Source organism: Helobdella robusta (assembly GCF_000326865.2).
Source record: "Helobdella robusta unplaced genomic scaffold HELROscaffold_69, whole genome shotgun sequence".
Taxonomy (NCBI): domain Eukaryota; kingdom Metazoa; phylum Annelida; class Clitellata; order Rhynchobdellida; family Glossiphoniidae; genus Helobdella; species Helobdella robusta.
In genome coordinates, this window is record NW_008705394.1 from 473272 (window position 1) to 493561 (window position 20290).

Genomic DNA, 20290 nt, shown 5'->3' on the forward strand with positions numbered 1-20290 from the left:
TAAACAATTAGTTGATTTCTTCTGTAAATAAAGTTTAATAACTAATAACTGTTTGGAGTATTTTATTCAATCGAAGATTTGAACCCGTCGCATCGTAAATCGGTTACGACAGCGAGTATTATAACATTATGTTATTATTAAATGACTTGTGACATAACAAAAGATACCCCTTCGAACACTTATAAATCATAAAACTTTGAAAAAATTTTGCAGAATGTGGTTCCATAGAAATTATATGAAGTCTACAGAGTTTACAACATTTGAACTTGGTTCTGTAACACGTGGTAATGATTCCATAAACGTTTGCAGGTTAAAAAACGTTTTCTGTGAAAAATTTAGTTTTAAATTATTTTTAAGTTATTCTTTTTCATCATTGATATGTTATATCTTGTTATTGAATTCTGTAGTTATATACATAATTTTTGGTTTATCTGCTTTCACTTCAATTGTCTAAAACTCGAAGAATGTTTTTTTATGAAGTTGATCAAAGTCTATCATTTAAGGCAGTTTTAATTGGATATAAAATGTATTGCAAAATGCCGTTTGTTTGTGATTTTTGTTGAAGTAAATGATGATTTATTTTAATTTTCTGTTTAAAGCAATTTATTAATTTATATGTCACTGCTACACAATTCATGCTGGAATGGGCAAGAAAGTTAACAATAAATTAACAAATAAGGGAATAAACAGTGCGACACTGATAATTATAAAAAATATATATATATAAATATATATATTATATATATATATACATATATAAAGAGATATGTACCACAATACAAGGGTCTTTTTTAGGGTCGCTTCTCTATACGTGTTAGACTATCAATGAATTTGTTTTCAAAAGTTTTGCCTTCAGGTGATCAGAAGGGCTGCGACTGGTTTGTTTGATGTTTTGACTGTTAGATTGCTGGATTGCTTAGTTGCCATTGATAAATGGATGGTTTCAAATGGAGTAAAATGTATCATGAAAAAACTCAGTTAATACCAACGAACTACAACAAACTTTTAGAATTATTCATAATTTTATAAAATTATAGAACATGGTTATTGAAATTTACAATAGATAATAATTTATATATATATGATCATACTAGGACTTTGGTTAAATTTTGTTAAATCGAATTGAATTGTGTTTAAATAGATCTACCCTGGTTACCTTAATACATTTATTTATACACTGTAAACTGGAATTGTTGATGCTTGTGTATTTGAACATATCAGTCTATTCTTTGTGATTTTATGCGCCTCAGTCGCTTGTCATAGCGCTATATAAAATGACATTATTATTATTATTGTTGTTGTTGTTTGTTGTTTTTTTTGTCCGCACATTTATCCTGAAGTATTGTCAATCATCAGAAGCAACAAATCGAAATCGTCACCGTGCCATTTAGACCAAATATCGATCATTCCATGTAAAATATGTCCAATACTATGAACTATTTTTTACAAATAATGATATTATTGCTGATCATCATCATCCAAAATCTTCTCTTTTTGGAAAAAGGGCTAGGTCATTTTATCTTGATTTATAAAATAGGTGATCCCATCTAACTTCTGACTTATTACTCAAAATTTAAGAACAACAGAACTTATAGTTTTTTCAATGTTAACTCCTTGAAAAACTAAGACATTGAAAAAGGTTTTCACCTAAAGGTTAATGGCTCAACCGAACACTCCCAATTGCAGTCTCACATGCTTTAAGACGCCAAAAGACACAAAAAAACGATTTGTTACCCTGCTCGATCTATGTGATGCGTTCGGAGAAATTAGCTACAGCCTTATTCAATATGCTTTGAGCTATCCCCATATCCCATCCCAAATAAACAACAACTAAATTTATGTATGCCAACTATTTTGTATCTTTAGCAGAGTGTGCAAGTCTAATTACTATTTCCTTTAGACGTATTGTTTTACAATTTTCCCAGTAATTTTCAACTTGTGTTTCAATCCACTGATAAAATTGATTAAAATCACAGAGTACCAGCAACTTAAAAACCAATGCCTGGCATATGACACAGCTATCATCAGACGGAGCTTAAAAATTAATTGAATTAAATTTAGCCTGGTGCCACGCAACCGGAATGACCTTGAGGATAGACAAGTGCTGCGCTTTTGGTATGAGAAAAGGAATGGAAGTTATGAACAGTTTCTACCAGCACTGTCTATTGAAGACAAACCAATTCCTTTGTCGAACTTAATGGTCATTTTGAATACCTTGGCAAGATGTACGACTTTGATGGAAACAACTGAAAAGCTAAAGAACTACTAATAAAAAAAACTCAAATTTTTAATATCCACTGTTGATGAGCTTAACACTTCGCCCCAATGGAAATTGCAAATTCTTCGAAGTCCTGAAAAGTCAAAAGCTGACTATGCACTTGTCGCTGCTCAAATGTCAGGGACAAATAATGAATGCAATAAAAGATAAAATTTCCGGGGTCTACATTTTTCGATGTCTTGATCAACCGCCAATCTCTCAGAGGTTTTGTTCAAATTTGTGAGGAAGCGATTGATTCAGTAACTTTTTACAAGTGTCACTCTTTCCAGATGAGGTATGAGCTTTGTCTCCGCTCTGCAGCGCAATCCAATCAAACAAACACGTGCTATCTAATTGTGGCTCCTCCATCCTGGTCCTCAAGAGATACACACACAACACGCCACAACAAAATTTTATCAATAATTTTAGAGGAAGTTGAATCTCAAGCCAATCCTGATGTTTTAATTTTTCCCGACATAAGTCACAAACAGAAAACTACCTCTCCATATCATCTTTATTCAAATCGCTTCGTCCCGATATTGCACTCCGACAGGGTAACACGATCGAAATACTGGAGTTGACGGTATGCCACGAAAGAAACTTCGTCAAATCGAAAGAATTTTAACTCCAAATACTCTCAGAACCTAATTTTTACTTTTATTTCTTGATGTACTCTTTTTAATTGTGTGACGAGCTTCATAGACTATTTTTATTTCTGTTTATTTTGATAATTATTTTAGACAAATAAAAGAATTTTCATTATAACCATTTATAATGATTTATTGCTGTATATAACAATTGCAACGATTTTGGTTCATTGTTAGTGGGTATGTCATTAAATGAAAATATTTCTTACAGTGAAGTGAGAAAAAGTCGGATTGAATTGTTAGAACGATTAAAAGACCCGTACAATCAAATAGATATTGTTAATGAATCGCTTGATAATTATCTTTCCTTGTTACATGGATTCATCTATTCGTTGGATGATCAGCAAGAAGAAAGCCAATTGCGCTACATTGTTAATTACAAGTGGTCCAATTCTGTTTACAACATTTCATTTTGGTATTTTTGCTTTTTATTTCACACACACAAACCACACACACACACACACACACACACACACACACACACACACACACACACACACACATACATACATACATACACACATACACACACACACACACACATATATATATATACAATTATTTATAAAGATTACTGCGTTTTCGGCATTTTTTTCTCTAAGTTCATTATTGAGATTAGAGTTAACGTCACTTTCATCAGTGACGACGCATTTAGTCCATGTCCTTGATAGAAATTTTGGGTTTAGACTATCATAAATACAATTATTTACAAAGATCAAAAATACAATTATTTGTAAAGATCACTGCGTTTTCGTGTGTTTGTGTGTACGTTGCCGAAAACGCAGTGATCTTTATAAATAATTGTATTTATGATAGTCTAAACCCAATATATATATATATATATATATATATATATATATATATAGTTTAAAAGATAGCTATTTTTAAGATGATAGGAGTTGAGACGAATAGCCATGGCCATTTTTTTTATTTACAGGTTATTTTTTTTTCTGCTCTATTTGCATTTGCGTTTGTTGAAACATATCCATGAAATAGTGCTATATTAGCTTACAATTTTATTTTTTTATTTTAATAGATTCAGTTGTTTTAGTGCTCTGTTAACAAATAATAAATAAACTTATAACGTTCAAAATGACAAGTTGTAAATTTAGTTACAGTGTTTCGAAAATTCATTATGAGATGATTTATTCTTGCTATTCCTAAAATCATTTTCATCGTTTTAATCGTCATAATTGAAATCATTATAACATAAATCAGCTTTTTTCTTAAATTAAGCCAGCAGAGTGATAGCTTATTTGAATGTCTATCTATGCTCTATTCTGTGGCAATATGGTACTCAAAACATGCGGCGGCTATTTCTGTTAAAAGCAAGTAAGGTTTTTATAATGATTTTAATATTAGCCTGAATTTTTTTTAGAGCCCTACCGGATTTTTTCAAATCCGGCCGGCGGTTTTAGCCGAATTTACAAATACATCGTTTACTTTTTATGTTATAACTTGTGACTATAATTTTATTAGCTTGCCTGCACCATTATAAACGTTTCCCACTGATGAGTTTGAGTAAATCAGTAAAACTCAGTTTTTGCACAGAAAAAAAAACAAGTTTGATGTACTAAATGAACCAAAGTTGACGTAATTAACAAAAAAAAAACGCTGCCAGCCTAATTATTTGCCTCACTACCTCAAATCTTTATCTCCCTTTAAAATTTTCAATAATCTAACAAATTAATTGTAATTTATTACAAATTAAATTAATAAAGCCAGCGACAGTAAAGCATATCTAAAAGGCAGAATATGACAAATCCAATGAAACTTGTAATATTTAAATGTTTTTTGAAATGAAAAATTAATTGTTGCTAATCATTATTTGTTTCTCTTCACATATTAATTTTATCGAGATGACAAATTGTACACAACCAAAAAAATGTTGTTGAACAACATCACCGTCATTAGACGTAATCGGTAACGAGAATTTAAAAAAAATTGCTAAATACCAGTTTATGTATGCATTTCATAACATATATGGTTTAAATTGATTCAGAAGATTAGAACCTGTGTGAGAACCACTGCGAGATAAGTGTCTTATACTAATTTTCCTAGCTTGATCTTGAAACTGTTGATTGATTCCGCGGAGACTCTCTCATCAGTCAGATCATTCCAGGTGTTTGCCACTCTACTGCGGAAGAATCTTTGCTTGACGGCACTTTCTTTTTTTTTGAGAGCTTATATCTGTGGCCTCGTAATCATATTCTATTCTCCAGTTGAAAAAATCTGGTAAATGGTGTTTCTTCTTTCTTGGTAATCAATCTGTATGCCTGTATCAGATCTCCTCTGCATTTGTTTCCAGTGTTGTCAATCCACACTCTTTCAACCTATCTTTGAAGTTAAGATTTTTAAGTCCTCTGATCATTTTTGTTGCTCTCCGTTGTGCTTTTTCCAAAATGTCCTTGTCCTTTCATAGATACTTATTCTTTTCAATAGAAAATTTTACCTTCCAAATTATCGTGTAAAACAACGCTATTTTCCGTTTCGTGCACACTCCCAAAAATTTAGCTGAGTGCGTTTTTCATGAATCTTTAAATTCTCAAATTAAAAAAAAACGCCGCTGTCAGTTAAGTAAACGCCCTCAAAAATTTGATTTAACACGTCACAAATCTTCAAATTTGCGTCACCGGCAACGAAGACTTTAAAAAATAACCAAAAATCCATTTATGTATGTATTTCAAATATATTTATAGATTTGAATAAATATTTTTTTAATTGTTATAAAACAACACTAATACCCGTTTCGTGAACAACCCCATATGTTTGATTGAACGCATCACCCATGAATCTCCAAATTGACGCAACGGGTAGCGAAAACTTAAAGAATAGACAACAATCCATTTATGTGTGCATTTCAATGACATTTATTATTTTGATTAAATAATTTCATCTTCTATATTTTGACTTATAACAACGCCATTACACGTTTTTTTGAAAAGGCTGTAACGCTAACGATAACTTTGAAAACCAGAAAAAAATTCATTTATTTGTCAATGATATCAAAAATACTCAGTTGCACGTTTCGGGCACAAAAGCAGTAGCAAAAATAACGTTGATTTTGCAGTTGATTTGATGAATTCATCGTCACTCAAGAATCTTTATATAGACGATATCGCTAACGCCGAAAGTTCATTTATTGGTGCATTTGTTAAAATACTTGTAACTTTGATAATATAATTTCATTATCTGTCAAAATATATACATGTAAAAGATGCTATTGCACTTTTTGTTTTTTGGTGGATTCTTTAATGTATCGTTACCAATTTCATCTTTTTGAAATACTTGAATAACTATTCCAAAGGCATTTAAATGGAGTATAAACTAATCTTATCAAATCTAAGAGTATCTGTGAAATGCACATGTAAATAAATTTTTGACTGATTTTTAAAATTATCGTTACCTGTAACGTCTATTCATCCAACAAAGTCTTTAAAAATGTGCACACAGCGTGCAAATGAGTTGTTTCATTTTTCATGGAGAATGAAATTATATAATCAAATCTGTAAATATTTTTTAAAATACACATAAATAGATTTTTGGTAGATTCCTAGTTATTGTAACCCATATTGTCTATTTAATGATACTGTCGCGAGTGATGGTTTCAACGGCATTTCTTGTGGTGTAAATAGCGTCTTTTATATCCATTCGTAGAAGATAAAATGGCAATAGCCTTGTTTTATATCATATAATAGGGGATAGAATTATCTAATCAAATCTATAAATAATTTAAAATGCACGTACTAAATTTTTGGCTGTTTTTTTACTGTTTTCAATACCGTTTACGTCTATTTGAAGGTGATTTTTAGACGTGTGCACAAAACGGGCAACAACGTTATTTTATTTCATTTTATATAAAATAAAATTATCTAATCAAATCTGGCTGACTTTTGAAGTTAATTTTCAAGTTAATTTAAAATTAAAAAATTAATTTAATTTTCAAGATAATTTCATTAAAATAATTTATTAAAATAAAATTAGTAGTTTGTTCATCAAATGTTCAGCTGGTTTGACATTATTGACTCCACACTACCCGTTAGATATGTTTCACCATCGCTGAAACTGTTGCGAACATTACTATCGTCCGAGATGTCTGGTTGAAACATGAGAGAATGTGAGTTAGGTTCCATAAATTTGTCGAGTTGGTTTCCAGATTGTAATATGTAGAATTGTAGATCCGTTAGAAGGCTGGATGGATTGATGATCGAGTCCATTGAAGTTGTTCTCACTGATGAGTTTGAGTAAATCAGTAAAACTCAGCTTTGGCACAGAAAAAAACATCGTTTGATGTACTAAATCGACCTAAAATTGACGTAATTAGCAAAAAAACGTTGCCAGCCTAATTTTTTGCTCACTGCCACAAATCTTTGCCTTTTTTTAAAATTTTTCAAAGAATTTCCTAATTTTCAAAATTTTGACTGCCTCTCGTCAAAGCTGTCAAGCTTCACCACTGTTTCCTCAAATTAACCCAGCAAGGAGGACTCCTTATATAATGGATGTTTGGGTGAATGATTTAGAGAGGCTCTGGTGAAAAACTTCCCTACACCTTTTAGCTCCTTTTACAACAAAATTGCCATCGAGTGTAATTGTAAATAATTTAACTTTTTTCTTGTTTAAATTTGAACAAATAGTTGTGACAAAATTTTTTTAAACATAACACATATTCTACCTGCAGTCTTAAGGATAACGATGCATTGGAAGTTTTCAAATCGCTGAAAACTGCCGCTGGAATTTTCCTTTTTGTAAAAGTTTGTTACTTTTGAACTTATTAATTAATTTATAACGATTTTCAATGTACGGGATCATAATAATAAAGATTTTTCTCTTAATCTTTGCATTTTCTCCCTTCTTTATATATATTTGCTTTCTGTTTCATCTTGCAATAACCGACCCTTGCCAATTTTAACCGAATTCTGATGCACCCGTAGCTGAAATTATTAGGATAAACGTATTTACTGATTTAATTATTTTATTTAAATAATAAATTAATAATATATATTAATATATGCTTCGGCCAAAAAAAATTTCACGGTACCATGCAGTGATTGCTTGAAGGTTTTTCTAATTTTTAATGGTCTGGTGAATAAATTTCAAGCTTCAACAATAAATGCCTTTTAATTTTATATACGGCTGACGTCGAAAATTTAAGGGTTCTCTTAAAACCATTAGCGACTAGTGATTAAAAAGTTTAAAAAACAAATAACTTTTAATAGAATTAATTGTTTTTTAAATCTTTTTAAAGAGTGTTATTGAATTCATAGGGCCTCCTACATTACAGACTCAGTAAACTTTTTAAACTTTCGATGTTTCCACCATGGCAATTAAGTAATAGTTATAAATCACCCGTGTTCTGATGTTATCAAATGTTTTAAAAAATGGGCTGTGCTATTTTAAGTTTTTTTTTTTTATAAAGGCCACTTGAAGACTTAAACTAATAATCATCGTTTTAAAATTTTGAAATGAACTGGCAGACAGAGCAGGCCCCCGTTGAGCATTTTGGTTTTGAACAATTGAATGTTTTGAATAATTTTTGTTTTCAATGATTGAAATAAATGGTTTTCGTGAAAATTATTAAACGGTTATGACCTAAATATTCTTGATTCGAACGATTATGCTTGTGTATATAGCTAAGGCGTTTGATGTTGTGCAACATGACTTTCTTCCTTCTATGTAGCTAAATAAACTCAGTGTTTCAATCCAGTCTTGCGCTTATGAATTTTTTGTAGGCTACACTAGGCTACTTGGTGCTACAATTTTTATTTTCAGATTACAAAAAGCAATCTTAAACGAAATGCAGAACAATTTTCAGATTTGGATGACAATGTTTTGGAAGCCTATTATTTGCAATGTTTAGGCGAGGCTCAAGAAGGTTATTAATCTTACTTAACAAACAACGCCTTCTTATTGTTTTGTATTGATGAAGCACATTAACATCTGATTGAAGGTTTTATTTTGTCACTCAGTTTGTAGTTCTAAATGCCAAGTTTTGCGTTCCATATACCAACACGTTTTTCTGATGCATTTGTTAACAACATAAATGTGAAAAAACAATATTTGCAATTTCGAATGATTGAACAACAACGGTAAATGTTTGAAGGAAAAGAAAAAAATTGAATGTTTTTAGTGTCTCTCACAGTACGCACATTCAATCGAAGCTCTTTTTCTCAGTCGTACTTCAAATCAGATTTTTCGAAAAATGCATCTAATTTCGATTTAAAATCATTCACACTTGTTGAATTCACAACGGAAAATTAAAAATAAATAAATAAAAGTAATTAAATTAATTAATTAATTAAATAAATTAAAAATTAAAAAAAAAATAATGGAGAAAATTAATTTTCTCCATCCGACTTCAAACAACGCCCACATGTTCTTCCATCTTTATGCGGCAATAATCTTGGATAACATTTTTTGGTCATCGCATTTCATCATTTTGGACATGGTTCTCTTATTTTTATATGGTATTGTTTGTCCTCTCCACCGCGTTGCATATATCTTTTTAATATCTTTGCATCTTTTTTCAATATTTTTGCATGCTGATTGTACTTCTTTATTTACCACTTTTACTCGTTTCAAAAACTCTTTTTAAACCATATTAATCCGATTATTTTTAAAATTTCCTAAAGTTTCTGTCACCATTTTTCTTTTGTTTAATACCGCCTGAGTTATTTTCTGCATTCTTAACATTTTTTTCCTTCATGGTGTCTAATAATTTGTTATACCCTTCCTGTGATTCTGTTAGTGCTATATCCACTGCTTCTTGTCTTGTTTATTCTTAATGTCATTGAAACCTTTTGCTTATTCCTATTTAGTTATACCCAAGCAATTATTAAAACTTCATCAGTAATTAGATAGTTTGACTATTTCATTAAATAAATAAACCACACTTTGAGTGATCAACAGCCTTGCAAGCAAAACATAATTTGTCTGGTGCACAAACTCTATCACATTCATAACAAAGATTCTTACAAAGATTCTTATCCAATATTTCATATCTTATTTTTATCATATAACAATTCTAAAAATTGAAAAACTTACAAACTCAACAATGCGGAAAATGCGGTGATGTTTCTTAATAACTGTATATACGACAGACTGTCTGAAGCCATATATATATATATATATATATATATATATATATATATATATATATATATATATATATATGTATATATATGTATATATATATATATAACATTTGCCAAACATTCGGTAGAATTTATAGAACGCCAAACATTCGGTAGAATTTATAGAATATTGTAAAAACGCCAAACATTCGGTAGAATTTATAGAATATTGTAAAAATCGCCAAACATTCGGTAGAATTTATAGAATATTGTAAAAATTATGGTCTATTACCAACATATATATATATATATATATATATATATATATATATATATATATATATATATATATATATATATATATATCAAATCAAATCAAATCACTTTTATTCAATCAAACAAAACAAAAGCATGAATGATTCGGAGACCAAAAAAAGAAAATTAATTCTTGTGGGCTCGGCCACCGTGCAGCTCAAAATTGCTTCTCAATGATAAAATAAAATTGTCAATAGGAGAAAATGTATCAATGTTAATGAAATATGTACACACTTATATACATATATATACATATACATTATTATCCTTGAAAAACAGAACTTTTCGTAATTAAAAAATTTTTCAGTTTATTTTTAAAAAGATGCAAAGTGTTACAATCTTTAATTTCTTGTGGAATCGTATATATATATACATACATATGACAAGTGACTGTCGTGTATCCACCGCGGTCAAGTGAAGCCGCTGCAGTACCTCTTGACGCCTCTTGTTGAATTCTTTTTCTTATTGTTTAATAACAGTACACTTGAACAAAAAAACAAATTTACAACCGAGAAATTAACATTTGCTATTTTATACTGGGGTAAAATAACGTTAATTTTTTGTACATTTGAAGTTTCACTGGCAAGATCTATAGAAATGAAACATAAGCCGGAATTGATTGCATCTCTATCGTATGAAACTTCGCAGATTTTCAAAAAGGCTGGTGAGCGAACGATTTTGTTGCATATCACTGTTCATACATTTTTCAACTACTTAACAATGCTCGAAAATAATTGCAATTGTTTTTACTTTTATGTTTTATTTTTTCAGTTGATCTATTTTCAAACTTGAATCATAAACTTTTTTTGAAGTGGAAGTTATACCTGCAGTTCAAATGTGACATATACATGGCTGGCGTATGTTTTTTTTTCATATTGTTTTTATTAAAAATTTTATATTATAAGTTGTCATTCGGAACGAACTGTTGATATAATTTACGTGCGCGCGTGTGTGTGCACGTGTGTTTGTGTGTGCGTGCAGTTACCTTATTTGCTGCAAGCAGGTTGAAATTATTGGAAACGATGCATGTATATTGCAATATGTACGATATATTGGCTCATATTAGCCCATCCTGTTTCAACTATTTAGATTTTCATCGTATGACTCCCTGCTCAACAGAATTCAAAATGGCGTTCGTTTGGCTGTATGTTCAATTTTTTTCGTATAGCTATCCGGTCTTTGAGTCATCTGCACAAAAAATGTTCTATAACATTCTATTACACTTCAACCTCACACAACAACCGATTGGGTTCTTATAGCTTCATTTTGCCAAATAAATCTTCGTAACTGTATGTTTCAAGTATATATTTTGCAGCTATACCATCTTCATGTGATAAAGTTTCTAAGTGTCTGCAGATGACGGCTGAATTGTGTGTCCGCTCTCCTTTCTGCATCTCTTATTTCAGTATCGAGAATTGTTTTTCGTTTTTTCACTACTCGCAGCTTATTTGATGCCATATTCATATTTTGTATTTTTTTGTAAATTGTACTTCATTTAACTCTAATTCTAAAACAATTGAAAAATGATATCTGATCAGGTGTTAAACTAAAAAATATTGAATGCGAACACACCAATGACTTCCTGAAATTTTTTAGCGGAACTGTAAACAATCCAAACAACTAAATATTGTTAGAAATAAATTACCAAAAATACAAGATGAGAAATATGTGTCATTCTTATTGCATTTTTACCTTCATCGCAAAATTATCTGAACTGATATTTCAACTGAATATGTTATTTTAATGCATTTAGGCCTTTAATTATTACGGAGAATTGAAACTCAGTGAAGACTATTGCGGGGAAGCAATTAAGTACGCAGAGGAAGGCAAATCAAGTTTGTTTAATAAATAGGTTTTCATCTTAAATACTATGATTTTCAGTAGTGATTATATTTTGCTAATTTAATTTTATATAAATTGTTATAAACTCTTGAATTTATTTGAATTAAGTTATATTTTATAAACGTATAAGTTTTTCCATGTTTGAATAATTTACAATTTATCATTTATAATTGACCCACCTTAACTATAACTTTGAATAAAATGTTCCTTGCATATGAGCAAATGCATGTTCAATTGATTATACGAGCGACTATTTGTGTGCTATGTAATGTTGTGTGAGCATTAGTGATTGATAGCGTCTCGGCGAAAGTTTCAAGATAAGTTTTTAGACATTTATTTGTAAAATTGACGTTTTTAGAACTATCAAAAAAGTTTTATTCAGTTTGCTACGTAGATGGTTTAAATTTTTCAACCTAAGTTGACAAAAGTGCAGTTTAGCTAAAAAGATAAGTGAGTTATGAATAGTGTAACAATTGGAAAACGGATTTGACTGTTACTAACTGCAGTTGTACGAGACACACGTGGAATAAAAAAAGTCCAGATACAGACATTGGAACAGACTGAAAAATGGTACAGATTGAACTAAGTAGAATTAAATGCGTTTATTTTTAATGGTATATGTAAGATGAAAATTGGATATGCATAAAAGTTTGTGGAAGATTTATTAAGATTTAAACTATTTAAACTCAAGACTTCGGTATATTGAGAGAGTACACACTATCTTGTCATGCACTATCTTTGAATAAAAAAATAACCACCATCATATAAATCTATCTTCAGATAAAATAATAGTATATGTAAGATGAAAATTGGATTTGCATAAAAGTTTGTGGAAGATTTGTTATGATTTAAACTATTTAAACTCAAGACTTCGGTATATTGAGAGAGTACACACTATCTTGTCACGCACTATCTTTGAATAAAAAAATAACCACCATCATATAAATCTATCTTCAGATAAAATAATAGTAACCGCCATCATATAAACCTATTTTCAGATAAAATAGTAGTAACCAATCGATCAATCAATCAATCAATGATCCTCCTTTGTTCCTCGAGGGACCGTCGAGGCCGATGGTGTACATCTAAGCTTGCTTTTTACTTTTATTTTTTCTTTTTTCTTTCCAAAAACCTTTTCTATCTTTGGCCAGTTTTATTGAATTCAGAATACCAACACCAGTAATGTCATCTATCCATTTCTTTGCAGGTCTACCAATTTTTTTCTTCCAATCACTTTTCCTCATTAGTACCATCTTAATCAATCTGTCTTTTCTCATTCTACAAATGTGTCCAAAAAATCACAATTTTCTTTCTCTGACTTTATTATATACACTTTTCTGTCCTCCAAGTTGATTTTTGATGGTTTCATTCTTTACTTTCTACCTCCAACTGATTCCCAACAAATTTTGGTAACATTTGATCTCGAATGCTTCCAATCTGTCTTTGTCTCTTTTCTTTATTCTTTTTTCTTTCTTTATTGTCCATGTCTCACATGCATAGAGCAAGCTCGGAAAAACACAAGATTCTATCATTCTCAACTTTGTTTTTATAGATATATTTCCACTTTTCTATATTTCCTTCAATGATGCGAACATTCCATGGGCTATTGCTATCTTTCTGTCAATTTTTTTGGTGCAGTTGTTGTCAGAGGCTATAAGACTGCCAAGATAAACAAACCGGTCTACTTGTTTGAGTTTTTCTGATTCTATCTGAAATTTCGCATTGTAATTCCGCATTGTTTCTGCCTTTTTCCGTAATCATCACCTTCGTTTTGTCTTTTTTGATATGCAACCCGTGATCTTTTCCACCAACATGTGTTAGGTCAATTAGTTTCTGTAGACCTTCTTCACTAGAAGCTAGAAGGTCTATATCGTCTACAAACTTGAGATTTTTGACTTCTCCTTCCTATGTCAATTCCACCCAATTCCTAATTTTCCATTTTTTCTATTGCTCTTTCTAGCAATGCTATGAATAGTATTGATGATATTGGATCGCCCTGTCTGCTTCCAATGTCTGCCTTTATACAATCCCCAAGTTCTGTACCTATTATTATCGACACTTTTGATTCTTCATAAAGTCCTTTCAGTACTTTTACCAGCTTTTCTGATGTCCCCATACTTTCTAATGTTGCCAACAAACCTTCATGCCAAACAGAATGGTAACCACCATCTTATAAATCTATTTTCCGATAAAATAATAATAACTACCATCATATAAATCTAGCTTCAGATAAAATAATAGTAACCGCTATCATATAAATCTATCTTCAGATAAAGAGTAACCACTATCATATAAATCTATCTTCCGATAAAAAATTAGTCACTTCAGTCATATCAATTTTTGCAACATGACAGATTACACAAAAGCAGAGCAGCGTGGCAAATTGTATTTGTCAACTGATGGTCCTGGATTTCAGGCGAATCTCTTAACAAATTCATTTTTTCTAAAACTTGGATCAACTATTCATCGCACACTTGACAAATGCTTGTTGGAAAACGGGTTGATGTTAGTATTATTTGGATTAAATTGATTTGAATTAATTTCTACATACTATTTATGATTTTCATAGACCCTATATATATATATATATATATATATATATATATATATATATAATATATATCACGTTATGTTTTCAATGACTAATTAGCTTCACAACTTGCGCCGTGCTGTATTTTTTTTATTAGCTTAAACAACGAGAAAAGACACAAGACTGGTGTTGGCTTTGCATTTTTGAAATGTAAACAAGCCGGTCGGTCGGCCTGGCAAATGAATGAAGCAGAGAACCGTTCGATGACTGGTGACGTGACTAGGTGAGTGGTGGTGTGACGAGTTCCAAGGTGTCATGTCATTCCCGCCGGTGCATGTAAAACGTTAAACGAGATACTTTCAATCATAACTGTTTTCAATGAATCATTAAGAAAAGTTTACAAAACCTGAAAACAAACAAGTTAATATAACTGATGGTTTTAATGCTAAATCTTATTTGACTGTAGAACTTGAAGTAATGTCTTGTGAACAAATGGAAGCACTTGGAGTGCTTTCGTTCGTACGTTCCACGCCAGGAACTCAACGATGCAACGCTTTTAATAACAAATCAAAATTTAGTTATTAAAAGTTGTTTATCATTGCCAATGCACTTTTTCGGTTGCCAATTAAAAAGAAAACGTTTTGGATTCATCTCCAATTTAAGTAATACTGTTTTACTTGAACGTAGATGTGCAGCAGCTGGAAAAATTTAAAGGACCCAGCATTCAAAATGCGCCAAGTTCACAAAAATGCAAACACGGGATTTATTTTGTGAAATTCATAATTCAATTGGAGATATTTCATTGGTAGAATATTGGCACAGCGAAATCACAAAAAAATAAAGCAAAAAGTCAAGAGAAATTCAGACAAATGTTGTGACCAACATATGTCCGGTTGCTGCTGAACTGAAAATTTTAATAACACCCTCACTGCTTGTCAGTTAGCTTCATAAAAACTATTGTTCATCTGGAATTAATCCAAATCAGTTATTAACTCCCGGTTTTCCCAACTAAATAAAGCATTAGCCGCCGTGTAAAATTTACCATTGGTAACATAACAACTTGATATCTTTCCTACTTAAATTTATGCTGCTGGCAGTGAGAGTTGACAGTCAAACTCTACAAACGTACAGGAATGTACAGATGTAGTAGCAATAGAAATACCCCAAAATTTCAAAAATGTATCCATCATTTACTTTTACAAAAAGTAGAGAAACATAATGTTTCTATAGTCACTGTAGCTTATCCTTTCTAGGTACTGATAGCACATTTTAAACTATGGTGCTTGTCGATAAACTACAAGTCTACGTAAAGCTGCTTTGCTTCTGCACAGTTCAAATGACTTCAACCAGGAAGAGGCCTGAATTTTTAATTGCCAAAAAATGCAAAAATAATTTTTCACGACAAACTTGATATGATAATGTCAGCCCAGCCATAAACATCTCTGTCAGGCAATAAGTAAATTTGGTAGCCAAGATCTGTTCAACAAAATTTAAGACGTTCAATAACGTTGGCTACAAAGTAAAAAAAAATTTTGGACATCGAGTGTTGTACAGACGCTGGATTATTCAACTAAATGCATATACAAAGTCGATGAACACATTGCTAAAATCAACATGTTGAAGCTCTTTTGTGTAAGCTGTTTCGTTGAATAGTTTTAGTAGAAAGCAATGTGTGCCTTAACAAACTGTGCTGCTAAATCTAACGGTGCTTCAATTTTTTTTACGATTTTTGTACGATTGAGATTACGTTTTTCTCTGTTAAGTTTAAAAATTGCTGCCTTTATATGCGTTCGAGTTTTTAAAATGGAATGTATATCAGTGTATGTACGTCGTGTGGTATAGATAGTACAATCTTTGTGACACGAAGGTTGGAATAAAGAAAAGAAAGGTATGTAAGCACTTCTGCGTATGTCAGAGCTGCAAAATGAAGAAGAACACTAATAAAAAAAACGTTGCTTACGTAAATCAAACAACTCCGAAACCCCACTTTAAATCATGCAACAAGCCGTTCAAACATGTGCAGAAAAAGTTGAAGTAGATAAATAGAATAATTCCAAATTAAAATTAATTGATAAACAAAATTTCGTCTAGTTTAATTTCCAATTACACATGTTTCTTAAACAAAAATCCAGCTTTTTAAAATCAATATCACTGTCTGAAATAGATATGTCTTTTATTCGCTTTGAAACTAAGCTAGAAACTGCAGGATGGTGAAGATGGCAAGAAAGTTTATTCCACAATTTTAGTCCAACAACTGAGAAATCCCTCGTTTATCAAACTGTCAAATTTTGTGTTATTTTCCAGATATCATCACAAAATACCTTTAGAAGTGGAAGTTATACCTAAAAACCACGTATAGCGTTGTAAAAACTTATGCATATCAGTTACCCAAACCAAAAATTTTGGACATCAAATATTTACAAGTATTATCACCTTGATATGAATTTGAGCAAGAAATCATCTAAATATTCAAAAAAGAATATTTGTAATTTTTTGGAATATTTTCCCCTGTAAACAATGTTTTAATATGGATCTTAGCGGTTTTGTGATAGCTTAAGTAAACGATTTCATGGCAAACGATTTCATTGTTAAGGGATTCCAAATAAAAAGATAAAAATATATATATATATATATATATATATATATATATACATATATATATATATATAATCTTTGGAATCAATATCAATATATCTGTATTTATGTGTGTTTTTGCGTGTGGATGGGTGCGTTTGTATGATATGTTTATATCAGCATATGTGATATGTATACCTATGTTTAGAGACATCTACGGATATAAACAGCTTATTATCTTGAATTTCATGGGCTCAAATTTTAAAAACTCAACGAAGGCGTGTCGCTTTTGCCGAGTGTTTTTTTTCATTGGAAATAAATATATCATGATAATGTTTGTTAATTTATTCGAATCAAGTTAGTTTCAAATTATTAATAGTTTTATTACAAATTATTGGCTATTACTTCATTTGAAACAAAAATACAAAAATGTTTGAATTAGTTTCTAGCATGATTGCTAAGAGTATTCATGCGGTAAATGTTTTAATAATAAATACGACAGGCACGTTTCTAAAAATACTACGTTATATATATATATATATATATATATATATATATATATAATTTGGTATGAGGTTCTCAGAGAAACATGTACGGTTGAAGATTGCACCCCATTTTGCAGTTAGAATCAACCAACAATCAACACGCAGTCAGACAATTTCGCCCACGTCTTACAACTTTTTACTCAATATCGCGACGTTGTACTGCCTCAATTGCCAAACGTCATCAATAGACAGCAACTACACACCAAATATAAATACGAATATAACGCACAAGAACGCACCATTAACAACAATCCGTTTGTCTCTTCACGCCATAAAACTCAAACAATTTGTTCACTAACTTCATTATTTGCCACGCCTTAATATTTCTTTATACATATTTATTGCTAAATAATATTATATCCAATTGTTAAATATCTAATAATTCTTCAATAAATTGTCATATCATTAAATATTATTATCGACTTCCCATAATTTCTGCATTACTTCTTGTCACTATGCTAACTTTCTACACTTCAACTACGATAATACATAAACAATTTTATTCATAATTTTTCTTTTAAATTTATTCGTTTATTTTATTTTCAACAATATAATGAGTTAATTTTAAAATATAGGTTGTTATTCATTTATTTATTCATTTTAATATCTAATATTCTATTTACTATTTCTTATAATTTATATTATTAACTCCTCATTTGGTTTTACAATCTAGGCTCCGACGATGGCATTAGCCGAAACGGCCGTCAGCCAAACTTCACAGTTTAATAAAGTTGAAACAAAACAGCTTCGTGTTGTTGAAATTTTATTTAAAAATCTTCTAACTGCAAAATGGGGTGTAATCTTCAACCGTACATATATATATATGTATTGTATTGTACATAGAATGCATTGTAGATTTGTAGGGCATCTCCTCTTAGTTAACTTTTTTTCTTTTTTTTCCAACATTTTATTGACATCATCTTCAGAGGCGAATTAGGTGCGCGCTTATTAATTTTTGAGCTTGCTATAAAATTAAATTTTCAAACTTCGTGTTTTTTTCAGCTATCATCACAAAATACCTGCAAAAGTAGAAGAATTAGACCTAAAAGCCACATACGGCGTTGTAACAGCTGATGCATATCAGTTACCCAAACCAAAAATTTGGACATCAGATATTTACAAGTCTTTTCAAGTTAATTCAAATATGAACATGGAATCATCTAAAGATTCAAAAAAGAAAGATAAATGTCCTGCCCCGGTAAACGAAATTGAAATAAAAGTGAACTCCAATGAAGACAAATATCTTAGTGGTTGTGTAATAGCCTAAGCAAATGACTTTATGGGTTAAAAGTTTTGATGCATTGTCTAAACAAATAAAGTTATTCATGGTCTAAATTTGCCACCTCGTTAATTAATATTTTGAAATAAACCATATAACCTTTATTTAATAAAATCTAGATTGAAATTATTTTCCTATACATCTTGTGTTTACTTCAGTTAACCAACGCAAACGTATTGTATTCAATATATTGTTGTGTTGCACTTTTTGGTGAAAAAAAGCGCAGTCTGCAAAAATGCGTTGGTTGTGTGGAGCAACATGAAGGTATTTTTAATCATAAATAATGTCAGAATCGTATTGCATCTCAAATATCGTCTTCAACGTCAATTAGCAAGAACACTTAAATTTCCAGCACAAACTACATAGCTTGTTTTCGAACTTAATCCAATCAATCAATCATTCAATCAATTAGCTTATAAAGCGTTATTTCCGCGATGTTCAACAGCGCTCCTCAATGAATTTTGAAAACAGATGGGTCTTGAGATCCGCTCTGAACTTCGCAAGTGATGGAGAAGTAGTCAGAAAAGTAGGTAGAGAGTTCCAGAAAAAAGGACCAGAAAAAGCAAAAGCAGATTTGGCAAAAGAGTGTTTAACACGAATTAAGAAAAAGCGAGGACAAGAAGACTATTTTATAGGTAGCCAGTGCAAGAGAACAAGATATGGAGATATATGAGAAAAGAAAGGGGCACGAGCAACTAGACGAACAGCAGAGTTAAAAGCTTTACTTAAAGGATAGAGTCAGGAAGACCATAGTGATTGAACGCCTGAACGGAAGTTTCATTTGATTTCAGTGGCTCACTCACCACCCATCAAAGCAACACGAATGGACGCATAACGCAAAACAAAGACCAAAGTCAAACCATTTTTTAATCATCTGCAGTGCTATTCATGTAGATAGAAATGGGAAGTTTCATACAAGGGAGAATTACAATAATTTACTTCAGATAGGATATGATATTTACTTATGATATCATCATAGTAACAGGACAAAGATGGTAAGCGCGTGATTTAATGACTTCTGATATATGTAAGTTTATCGGAAGTTAGATATTCGTCAAATGTGGCACATTGATAGAGTTTGAGATTGGCAATGCGGATCCATCTATATCAAAATCTTGCAGTAAGAATTTCAGCAACTGCTGACTTGTTCTGACAATCAGTGTCTCAGACTTGTGGCGATTAAGATGAAAGCTGTTCACATACTCCTGATATGCCGCTACGCGTGTGCATT

General features: G+C 31.0%; 1 protein-coding gene across 1 annotated transcript; it reads left to right on the plus strand.

The window, feature by feature from the left end:
* Positions 1-214: 214 nt before the first annotated feature.
* HELRODRAFT_89289 (hypothetical protein) lies at positions 215-19047 on the plus strand (the record flags this gene model as incomplete). The annotated part of the gene is made up of 10 exons (XM_009030472.1): positions 215-309; positions 3116-3319; positions 4141-4236; positions 7583-7655; positions 8674-8776; positions 10864-10953; positions 11061-11146; positions 12043-12124; positions 14486-14636; positions 18783-19047. 10 exons carry the CDS (start codon positions 215-217, stop codon positions 19045-19047), a joined length of 1245 nt encoding a protein of 414 aa, XP_009028720.1.
* Positions 19048-20290: the final 1243 nt, after the last annotated feature.